General features: G+C 42.5%; 1 protein-coding gene across 1 annotated transcript; it reads right to left on the bottom strand.

Annotated features, from left to right (window-relative positions):
• Nucleotides 1-4,787: 4,787 nt before the first annotated feature.
• On the bottom strand, nucleotides 4,788-9,117 carry adra2a (adrenoceptor alpha 2A). Its single transcript, XM_049572459.1, has 2 exons — nucleotides 8,852-9,117; nucleotides 4,788-8,680 (listed from the first exon to the last, which is right to left on the bottom strand). The coding sequence occupies exon 2, from the start codon at nucleotides 8,475-8,477 to the stop codon at nucleotides 7,209-7,211; it is 1,269 nt and encodes a 422-aa protein (XP_049428416.1). The 5' UTR covers nucleotides 8,478-8,680; nucleotides 8,852-9,117; the 3' UTR covers nucleotides 4,788-7,208.
• Nucleotides 9,118-12,488: the final 3,371 nt, after the last annotated feature.

Below are 12,488 nucleotides of genomic sequence, written 5' to 3'. Positions count from 1 at the left end.
AGTCATTACAGACACTACAGCAACCCACTTCAGCTGCCCTCTCTGCCTCACACTGACTTTGCTGTTCCCGTGTCACTGAACAGATATTCTTCTCTGCTGTCCGTCATCGTGGAGCGACAAGGAGTTCCAGCACAAAGAGTCTGAATAATGGAAAGCTCAACTCTTTGTCGCTTTCATCTGCAGTAATCACAAAGCCGAACAGTGTGCCAGGAGCTGCTGAGTGTTGGTTGTTTTTTTAATCTTCCACCTCTGTTAGAGACTCTCTTGTAATACTATTTTAACCATGTGTGCCAAAACACCACTCAGGAGAATCAGCACATTGAGTCCTGATTGATGTGTGACAGACATGTGTTATGTCTCAGTTAGGGTGATTGGCTCTTTAACAGGAAGTTCTACATGAAACATTCATGTAGTGCTGAATGGATTAGTCAATTAATCAGTTAATAGCTAAATGGTAAATGGACCTGCCCTTGTGTGGCACCTCTCTAGTCCTCTGACCACTCAAAGCACTTAAACACTACATACTGAGGCTACCATACAAGGTTTCGCCTGCTACTCGGGTGTCATTTAGTTAACTGATAGAAAATGAATCAATATAGTTGTTTGTTCTTGGTTTGCTTTTTAGTGATTTGATGTTCTGATGTAATGAAGCCTGGCATTGCCTGGCAATTTAGTCTGAAACCTCTCACTTTATTTTTGATGTCCAAGGAACGTTACCAGCATCCGTAGCCCGAAATGCCTCTGCAGAAAGTGGAAAGACCTACAAGCAATCAGAGCAACAAAACATGATGTAGCACTGAGCAACAGACAAATGTAAACAGACTATAGCGTACAGAGATGAGCTGTGATGGTGTAGCATCAGTATGTCTGTTAACGAGTGTTGCAGTTTTTGCAATCAGTGTATGAAATTAGTACTTCGGCAGAAACTTCTGCATTAGCTGCAGCCATCTTGTTTTGGGAAATGTCTCAATGGCGCTCCCTTTAATTAAGCTAGGTTTATGCTGTTTTGCCTCTGACTCCAGGATGCATGAGCCAAAAATTACATTATCACGTATTTTGCGGTGTGAAGGCTCCTCAGGTTATCATTCATCGTAACAAACCCGCTCAAAATTAGATAAATGGTTGTGATTGGCCAGACATGGGCCAGACTGGGTGAACATGAGGGGGACCAGATGCATGTGCCAGAGCAAATAAACATGAGCTTGCAGATTCGTCCTGTTCCCAGGCTATATATGATATATTAGTCAGCTTAACCACAGACCTCTTGATGCCTCCTCCAGATGGCACATCAGTGCAGTGGTTAGCATCATCACCTCACAACAAGAGAGTTCCTGGTTTGAACCTGGGGGGCTCGAACCCCTGGGTGTGAGTGCCCTTCTGTGTGGAGTTTGCATGTTCTCCCTGTGTCAGTGTGGGTTTTCTCCGGATACTCCGGCTTCCTCCCACGATCCAAAGACAGGCAGGTTAATTGGTGACTCTAAATTGGCCATAGGTGTGAATGGTTGTCTGTCTCTATGTGTCAGCCCTGTGATAGTCTGGTGACCTGTCCAGGGTGTACCCTGCCTCTCGCCCAGTGTCAGCTGGGATAGGCTCCAGCTTTATCCCTTATCCTTAACAGGATAGGGAAAATGAATGAATAAATAGTCCGCTTAATTGTCCAAATCCATGAAAACCATGTATCTCTAAATTTGATTAATTTTTCAGATACATAAATTTATTCACAATTCTTTACAGGTAAAACTCACCTACTTCTTAAGCTAAATACACCAATTAAAACTCCCTTTTTTTCTGAAAATGCCTTGTCATAAAGGTGGTAACAGCCTAAGCACATGCATGTGTGTGTATATGCTGTGTGGATGTGCGTATACATTTATTGTCTGACCTATAACTTTATATACATATATCTAATTTTATTGTGATAATTTGAAGACCAAAATAAAGACCAGTTCAAAATATTAGTTGATCGTTTGTCATTTATTATGCAGAAATGCCAGACTGGCATTATGTGACTGAAGCTCCACACTTTAAAGATGTATTTCAGGTATTGCAGGAATGAGCCCCTGCTGCTCTAACTCTCAAATCTTGTTTTATGCAGGGCACTGGATCGTCACACTCTGTGCTGCGTCCTTTCTTTCAGCCACAGTAAATTACCTCGCAGGTCTAATAATCACGTCGCATAATGCCATGCGGTCTCTGGGAACGATGGGAGCTGATTGCTCTCGATCATAATGAGCTCCTGGAAAATAGATTTGTCTAGGCAAATTATTTCCCAGGGAAATATCCGCTGCCCAGCATTGTTTTGTGTCTCCAATCAGGCCTGACAGCTAATCAGCCCATCGTTAATGAAACTGGAAGTCCATTTGAAATGATACCTCTGAAACACTTTTCAGAGTAAGGAGCCAACTATGAGTTGTCTGTCAGAAAATACGATCCCACTTGAAGAATATGTCCTTGGACTGTGTAAAGTATCATTTAGATGACAAATACGGACCTCCTGTGAAATTGCCGCATTGAGGACGAGCAAATAAAAGTAGGGGAAAACAAGCGTGAGTCATCAGTAACACTGTGAATAATCACGTATACTGCAGCCACTTCGAATAGGCGGATGTCACACTGAAAAAATAAATAAATAAAAAAAAATGTACAGGTTGTAGCATGTGGGTGCATCAGTCAACACTCATCGTTATCACGACCCCTTCGCCCTGGCCACCTACAGTACACGTGTACAAAGCAGGCACGCCCATCCTCCTACATCTACACACACACACACAGGAAAAACACAGACTGTCATCTCAAATGCGAGGCACTCAAGTCAAATGCAACTTCATCCCCCCACGACGCCCACGTCCCTGAGCTACAAATTATTGTTTGTCCTGTATGATTCTTGCGGCTGCTGACATTTTGTCCCTGTCTCTTTGAATGGTAGCTGCACTTAGCCACCATGGTTAGCCTTTTGGAGACGGATGTGCACTCTAACCTGATGATCCATGCCCCGATTCCCAGAGGCTAAGTGTGCGTGTGTGTGTGTGTGTGTGTGTGTGCGTGCGTGCGTGCGTGCGTGCGTGCGTGCGTGCGTGCGTGTGTGTGCGCGTGTGTGGAGAGGGGTCTGCTACATTCAACAGCTGGCTTCTTCCAATAGGCTGTCAGCAAGCACATCTGCCTAATGATATCACTGCTGCTTGTTGATGTGTGAGATACAGAAAGGCAAACAGAGAGGAAAAGGAGGGCAAGACGAGACAAATGTACACATATTTATTACTGAATGTCCACCGACAACAAAGTTAAAGGATAGGGTTCACATTTTTTTATGTCTGCCTTAAAACGATGTTCACATGCCCACGTGTCTGTGAAAAGAGTCGTTAGTCTCAGTAATTGTTCTCCTCTCTTTACTGGCCTCTACAACAGCATGTCTTAGCTTGGCTCCAGTGGAAGTGATGGGGAATGAAATCTTTCAAAATGCATTAAAAAAAATTCACAAACAGTCTGAGCTAGCTGAATAGAGTGATGTGAAGTTACAGTTCATTTAGCGTGAAATTCCCTCTTTGCACTATCTCCCTGCCTCAGCTCAACAAGGAAACACTCTCTGCAGAAGAGGAAGAGACTGTCACTTTGGAAGACAGATACCCACTTCATCTGAACAAGAGCAAGATGCCTAAAATTAGCTTTATTCATTAAAGCAGGCCCATTTGAATATTGCTGAACAGGGCAGACATATCTCCTAGAAATTACGGTTATTCATTCACTCATTATCCATAACCACTTATCCTGTTCAGGGTCGCAGGGGGGCTGGAGCCTATCCCAGCTGACAGAGGGTGACAGACGGGGTACACCCTGGAAAGGTCGGCAGACGATCACAGGGCTGACACACAGAGACAGACAACCACTGATGCTCACATTCACACCTATGGGCAATTTAGAGTCACCAGATAACCTGCATGTCTTTGGACTGTGGGAGGAAGCCGGAGTACTCGGAGAAAACCCACACTGACACGGGGAGAACATGCAAACTCCACAAAGATGGGCCCCAACCTGCCAGTGGGATCAAACCTGGAACCCTCTTGCTGTGAGGCGACAGTACAACCCCAGCATCCCAGACATTATGTTTAAATTCAATTCAATACATGGCAAGTTGCAGAAATTGATTGTTGATACTGAACGTACGAGCAAAATGTTTACTAAAAACTTATTTTGTTTTCCGACACATTGGCAGTCTTGCAGTATACCATCTACTCATAGTGGCTACAGCATTATTCCTGTATTATTACAGTTTCTTTTTTTGTTAAACTAACATTTAACTGAGATTGCAAACTGGATGTGAACCTGGAATACTGGTGTCACAGTCCTTGACTTTGTGTGTCCACTATCCAACCCAACCCCCTCCCTGTGAATCCAGCTTGGCACATGAATGTGTTGTTTCATTAACTGCATGTAACGTTGTCTCTGAGCATAATCCAGGCAGCGATTACATTCTCATTACAATGTAATTAGGAAAACAATTTACTAATATAACCTGCAAATGACGGGGATGAACAGGAGCCACAATGGCAGTAAGTGGCAATAGTAAACACACAGTAACAAGTTGCACATGTGCTGAAGAGTCAGCAGACTGATCCTGAAATGTGAGTTACCCAAAAAAAATCTACTTAATGTTTGTTAACATTTGCTACTGGTCATACTAGGCCAAGTCAGGCTGTATCACATTGAGGAAGGTTGCTTTTTATTTGTGAAAGGAAAAAGTTTTTTGTTCAAAAGTTACAGAGAATTGCTTTAAGTTTTTGCAGGGAGAACTTTTGATTAGGAATTGCACTCAGAGGAGATTTTTCACTGTCGGAATGAAAAGAGGCATGATTACAGCAACCATAAATCTTCCAATGCACTGTAAATAAGGGCATGTGAATATGTCATTGTTACATACTTGAAAGAATGTTCTCTCATCCTTTAACTGGAAAAAAAAGTCAGCAGAGTCAGAACCTTAATAGTCTGTCTTTTTGGTCTCCAGTTTTATTTCACCACTGAAAATCAGTTAGACATCCCTCCTCTGTGTTCAAGCTGGCTACTGATGTTTACAGAAAGTGATCCAGGATTATAATTTTTGCCAACATCCCACAAAATCTTGCACAAGACCAAACGTGGAGCATCAGCATGACTGTATGCTTGTCTGTCCAGTGGGAGCTCACCCCATGTGTTTACATGCGCTGCGAGCATACGCACATTCTCACCCGCACTGCCTCTTTCTCACAGACCCAAACACATTTTGTAAACGTGCTGGGAAACATGAGCACACACGCCGCTCTGTGGGGCGAGGTGCTGGATATAAACTGTCAGAGAGACTCCCAGAAGAACCATTAAGCTTTCTGAGGATAGTGCTGTTCACCTGCCATCCTGACTGTCAAAGGAAACGGATTTATTCTCACTCCCTCTGCTGGGAGAAGCTATATTCTCTGTATTCACCGCACAGATGATAGTCACTCTTTTGTTTCTTTGTTCACCCATTCTGCTAGACTCAAGCAGAGTATATAGAGAGAGAGAAAGCAGTCAATCAGGTTCTGGTTTGACAGGCTCCATGTCTTCACTTAATGACGCATACCGTGGTAACACAAAGCAGCAAATGAACCGTTACTTCTCCACTTCCCGTGCCTTGCATTACAACTGTATTCATCATCTGAAATTGATTCATAAACTGCCTCTGAAAGCCAAAGCAAACACACACGCATGGAAGATAAAAAAAAAGATTACAATGTAATTTAATTTTGGGAAATGCACAGCTCAAAATAAAGACCTCCACGATTAATCCGAGGACCAAAAGGCATTTGCACATACTCCATTCAGGCTCATTAAGAGCTGAGTTCCTGGTTAATCTCTTGCAAAGGTCAGATTCAACAGACCGGCAAATTTGCACTTTGCAACTGGAGGGGCGGCTTTGGTCTACAATTCACTGCACCAGAGGACTCGTGGGTTTGTACTCCTGGACCCAACATTTCACACTTTACAGATAATAGGTAAAACAGCTTTGCATTTTGGGAACTCTCTCTCTTAACACCAGGGCACCTTCTGAGAGCAAATGTTTCCTTTAACAGACTCTACTGCTGCCTGTCCCCGTTTCCTATAGCCTTTATAGTGTGTGGAGGTCAACCCTGTGTTCCCAGGGTCCCACGTCTCTTGATATAAAGGGCTGGCTATGCAGTTCAAATAGCAAAAGGACATTTCATATGCAGTTTGAATGCAAAAAAATTGTTTCACCACTGTGGAAATATAACTATCTTAAGTCAAGAAAACTGTCTTGCCCACAAACTTGAGGGTGTAACTTTCAAAGAGTACAACATCACTAGGCTATAAGCTGTGTGTGCGTGATTTAAACACATTGACTCAGGGAAACATAAAGCATACCACAAATATTTGAAATAAGGAAAAACATATTAAGAGGATAATGCGCTGGGGAACAAAGGACCCTGGGAACATATGTGTCTGTGTGTGTGTGTGTGTGTGTGTGTGTGTGTGTGTAACATACAAAATGAGATAACGTCACCAGTCTGATGCTTTGACTTGCTGTGGAGCCTTGAGACCAGTTCAGGAAATGGGTTTTATTCTTATTAAGAGCCATCATTTCCCCCCCACACTTTGTCATCACCATCATCATCCTCATCATCATAATCATCAACATCATCATCACCACCATCACCATTACCTTAACCACTGTCGTCATCATTATCATGACATCATACAAAATGGCGCAATACTGTATCCATGTTTTTATATTGTAGTTATTTATGTCTTGTGTGTTTTTTCTCTGAACTACTCAGTGTGCTGCTGTTAAATTGCCCCTTGAGGATAAATAAAGTTATTTGAATTGAATTGAATTGAATTGACAACAAAAATAAAGACAAATATTCAGACAGGTCATTTTGCACAACATACTGTCATAAAGTACAACACATATCATGACTTCACTATGTGGGTTTCATTTATAAAAATAAAAATAACATTTACAATAAAAACATGGTTTCACTGTGGCGCTGTGGTCGCTGTTGAAGCTGCGGGTGGTGGTTTTGAAAAGATGCTGCACGTAAAGCTCATCCTGGGAAAGCCTTTCCAAGCACTTACACCTAGAGCGATTAAGCCAGTGAACCATGCCGCAATGGTCTATGTGTTTTATAATCTATGTACAATATAGTAAAAAAAAAAAAGTATGTACATAAAGATGGAGTCCATCATACATATCTTCGAGTGTCCCTCTTGCACAGTATCTTTTTGAACGACCTCCTGAAGTCGTTGTTGAAGATGGTGTAAATGATGGGGTTCAGCGCGCTGTTGCAATAGCCAAACCAGAAGAAGAACTTGAACAGGGTGTCGGGCACCGGGCAGGACTCACACAGCGTCATTAGCATGTATGTAAAGAAAAAGGGGAACCAGCAGATGACAAACACTCCAATGACCACGGCCAGGACAAAGGTGAAGCGTTTCTCCCGGTTCTGTCGGCCCTTCCAGCGGCTGCCCTTGTTGCTCGGCACCCGCTTTTGGACGCCATCATCCCCGGGCTTGATTTGGCACAGTTTGGTTTTCCCCTTGCCTGATTTCTTCTTGATCGAGCAGGGATTGTTCACCTTGTGGTCAGAGGAGGACGACTCCTCGAGGTCGACCCCATTGACCTCACCCTTCTCCTCACCTGCTCCTCCTTCTCCTCCCACTCCCTCCTTCAGCTCAATGTCCTGCTCGCCATTCAGTTTCTCATGGCAGAGCCGGTCCTCAGCATCACCTGCGCCCACGCCGTTCTGTTTCTGGTTGGCGACAGCCACAGTAGCTGTCTTCGCCATCTCCTTCCGCTTCCTGTCTCCTGGTGGCGCCCGCGTCCTCTTTTTGGCGATCTGGTAGATTCGCACATAGACCAGGACCATGATGACGCAGGGGAGGAAGAAGGAGCCGATGCAGGAGGAAATGACGTACCACTTGTCATTATTGATCTTACACACAGGTTCCTTCTCGCTGTTTTCTTTCTCCATAGTGATTAGAGGGGGGAAGGAGATAACTGCCGCGATGACCCACACGATGACGATGATGCACTTAATGCGTCGCGGCGTCCTCTTCAGGTTATACTCGATGGCCTGTGTGATGGACCAGTAGCGGTCCAAGCTGATGGCACAGAGGTGGGCGATGGAGGCAGTGCAGAAAAGAACATCAAGTGCCAGATAAATCTCGCACCACACCTCCCCAAAGTACCAGTATCCCATGAGCTCATTGGCTAAGGAGAAAGGCATCACGAGGGTGGCCACCAAAATATCTGCCGATGCTAGAGACACCAAGAATAAGTTCTGCGGAGCCCTCAGGGCCCGGCTTGTAAACACAGCTATGACCACCAGCACGTTGCCAAACACTGTCAGCAGGATCATGATCCCCACCAGCACAGTGAGTGGCAGGGAGATCCGCAGGCTGTACAGAGTCACATCTGGAAGAGTCTGGTTGGTTTCGTTGTTGAACCCCATTGGAGCAAATCTGCCCACTTCCTATGTGAGTTCACCTGAGGTTGACAAATACCATCACCAGGAAGGACAGCTAGAAGCTCACAGCGGGGCTGAGAAAGGAAGGGACTGAATCACTCCTCTGAGGCTTTCCCGGATTTTTCTCTCTCATCATGAACACACTCCTCAAGGAGAAGCTCTGATTATTTATAAGGCTGTCAGTTCATCTGAAAACATGAGGCAACAAGAGGAAAAAACAGATACCTTTAATGCTATTTACACTTTTAAATTAATAATAGCATGTAATATTACTATTAAAATTAGCTCAGACATTAAGTGACATAATTTCCCTGAATAAAACTGTGAGAACAGGCATATAAAGTCTGAAATAATCTTACCTGAGGCAGAGAGCAGTGACACAACCTCTCCAGTGCCGGAGACGCATGGGCATTAAAAAAGCTGTCAGTGGGTAACTTCTTTAAGCAGATCAATAGGAAGCAAAGAAGATCCATGTGGCGGATGAGGCGTGAAGTCTTCCCCCCGTGTCTCCTCTCTCTCCACACACACAATGATCCCTGTGCTGCATCTAGTGCTGCTCAGTAGCGGACCTAATAGAGCGCTAATCATGTTATCCCGGGCGCTGCCGTGCTGCTGTCTGTGTGTGGAGTCTCTCTCCTTAGTGTTAACCAGAGCGCCACTCCCTCTCTTTATAGCCCGCACGCTGCAAAAAGTGTCCCGCTCACCGTGTGCCACTGTGAGAGTCTGCACAGTGTCAACAACACGGATGTGGGTCTGGCAACATGGGACACCTCACAGGTAATAACACCAGGGAGCCTGCAAAGTAGTGACGGAATGACACCATCAGAGATGAATCGTCACGAGCCAGAAAACAAAATTCACACACACGTGGACATACATATTCTACGTATGGGTACAGGTGTTAAATTAATTAAATTATTAAATTAAATATAATTAAATTAAATATTATATTTAATTATATATTAAATTAAACTGCTTCTAATATTAACTGTACTTAAATGTACACATATGCATCAACATGTATAATACTGACATTGCTCATTAACATTAGTATAAAAAATTTTTATAAAAAAAAAAAAAGTATCACCTCTCTTGACATTGTCAGTGTTCAGTGATGTGGTCATCTCTGAGGTTATAGCTGGTAATTTAGTAATTATGGTTTGCACTAGAGTGTTTGTGTTACTGTGTCCCTACTTCTGCCACAATGGCTTAAAGTTAAGAGAATAAACATTGTCTAACAAGGGAGCTAATTCAATGACGAAGGCAATTTAATAATAATAATAATAATAATAATGATAATAATAATAATTTTTAAAAAGGAAAACCAGTGTAGAACACAATTGGATGAAAATAAAAAATACAAATACACACACACACACACACACACACACACACACACACACATTCTAATAAATAAAAAAAAAATGAATTAGAGAAAATATATTTTAAAGGCACAGTTTTTATTCTGGATTTGGGAGGGGTAAAGTTGTAATATATTTAGGATAATTATAAGGAAGTAAACTAAATTTACTTGGTTATTATTTCAACTGAATATCATACATTATTTGTTGTGGTTGATCATAATAAATCTGGTCAGTTGTCCCTTTGTTATCAGTGTGATTAGGTAATGTAATCAGTAAAGCCTGATGTAAAGTTCAATAGTTTATTTCAATCTCCTTTCCCCTCCGTCTTCAGTTTCATATTACATAAAACGTGTGACTAAAAACAAAATGTGCTGAAGTCATTCTTCAGTTCTGACACTGAGATGACAGTATCTACTTAATGTGTTCTCAAAGACTAGAGTATTTCCTAAAAACAATTAAACACACATTCACAGACACAAGGGCGCAGGTTTTGTTTTAACATTTACTCCACCAGAAAATTTGGAGCATCAAACACTTAGTTTCCTGCATTCTGGTTCATTTTTGTGCACCACTTCGTGCCTTTTCTGCATCAAGTTTTGGTGTAAATTTCTTTTATTTTGTCAAAATAAAAGTCCTCTTCTACAGTCATGTTTTGAATATCACATGTTAAAAATACCTTTGTCTCTTCCAAAATCCCCAACTATGCACAGACAATATAAAGAGACAGTATTTAAAGAGTAAACTACAGGACATGATGGGACAGACATTTTTTGCAGTACAGCTGCTAGACTCCGTTGCTAGGCAGCAGCCAGAGCCACACCACGTGAATATCTAACAGAGGGGTTTTATTACTTTGTCCAAACTTAATTTATTCAGCCACCTTTCACACTTAATGTCCAACACATGAGGGAGTCCCCAAACTTCGTCAGGAGCAGACCTCAGACTGATTCACAGACTGTATTGGATGAAGATTTGCCCAAAGGAAACTTCTGAGTAGGTACTTTATGGTTTACAGATGGGAGCAGTGATAGAGGCAGGTGCAGGCTATTATTCATCCTCATGGTACTGACGTCTATGTCTGAACAAAAAACACCTCTTTTGGGGACGTTTTGGAGTATCTCTCTGTGAGTCTTTGTCAATGTGTGGCCTTAAAACTCTTCTAATAGGCAGGTTAGACAGACTGGTGTTTGAATAGGCCAAGGCAAGCTGAATCAATTGTTGTTAACCATATAGATGTCATAATTATAAATATATTCTATAAAGCAATGTGTGCCATCTCAACACATTCTCACTCTCAACTCATCAATATGGCATGCATACAATGCCTATTTCAAAATAAACTTCGGCACCAAAACGATTAGGTTGAGTTGGTTAGGTTTAGAAAAGATCATAGTTTGGGTTAAAATAAGTAGGTTTATTATGTAAACTAAGTTCCGTATGTAACATGACTTAAGTGACGTGTGACAACCTGGTCTAATTCCCAACTTGTCAAATACAGATGCTTGGTCAGCGGCCCTCTGCATCCAATATCGATGCACTAAAGCACCCTTTAATGGCAGAATGAGACGCATCGGGCAGTAGCTTTTTTTTGACACACTGAGCAACCACTGTAGTATCTAGAGCGAGAAAGTGTGCATAGGATGGGTGAGTCATACAAACTCCAGACCTTCACCTAGGTGACTACTCTTCGTTTCCAACTCATTCTCACTCTGACTTTATCACATATTGATGTTTGGTCATGGACTTTCCACATCCACATATGACGTGAAAGGTGTGTTGGTTGTGACGTTCTTGGACACCATGTCAAGTTCTGTCTGTTGCATGCATTGTCTTCTTTCAACATACACTTCTGTTTTCACAGGAAATTTAATGTCTACATACAGTCTCTTTCAAAATAAACGTTCTACGTCAGTACAACACTGCAAATTGCCGTTTTCTTCCCTTCAACAACAAAAATGTGGTTAGATTTTGGAAAAAAGAACAAGGTTTGGCCTTACAGTCTTGCAGGATGGGAACATTGCTCCCTCGGGTGAAGGTCAGTTTTTGTTGGACCCATCCACCACCCCTCCCGTCCACCCCCGGGCGGACTTTCCCCGCCTTAACTTTCGTCCTTGTCCCACCGCATTTCCCCCTGACACCACCAGGCGCCACTAAACTATATCGGCAACCGGCTGCGTATCATGCCGATGTTAAAGGTCACCTTTTTTCGTTGGTTTCAGATGCAAGTCACTGCCCAAGCGCCAGATTTCAACGACTTCAGAGTGAGACCAGGCTCACGTTTCCCACGTGACAGCAAAAAAATTAGTCAAGTTATTTTTATGACAACGTAGTGTGCTAGTATGTGTAGCATACTATGCTACGAGATATGTCACATAAGATATATCACATGACATTACTTTACATTAATAACAAACATACTTATTTTAAGCCAATCCATGATGTTTTTTTCTAAACCTAACACGTACTTTTGTTGCCTAAAACTGAAGGCATTTATTTTGAAAAGATACAATTCATGTAACAAGAGTAAACTGACACACCATCGCTGAACGTCTGGATCTGACACTGGATACCTGTAGAGCTACTGACTGAGCATCAGTATTTGACAAGTTGGGTGTGAGAATGTGTTGTATGT

Source organism: Epinephelus fuscoguttatus, linkage group LG3 (assembly GCF_011397635.1).
Source record: "Epinephelus fuscoguttatus linkage group LG3, E.fuscoguttatus.final_Chr_v1".
Lineage (NCBI taxonomy): Eukaryota > Metazoa > Chordata > Actinopteri > Perciformes > Serranidae > Epinephelus > Epinephelus fuscoguttatus.
The sequence above is the reverse complement of the archived record's forward strand: the minus strand, read 5'-3'. Positions and strand labels throughout refer to the sequence as shown.

Coding starts and splice junctions, on each gene's coding strand:
- adra2a (XM_049572459.1), bottom strand. CDS start 8,477: ATGGGGTTCAACAACGAAACCAACCAGACTCTTCCAGATGTGACTCTG.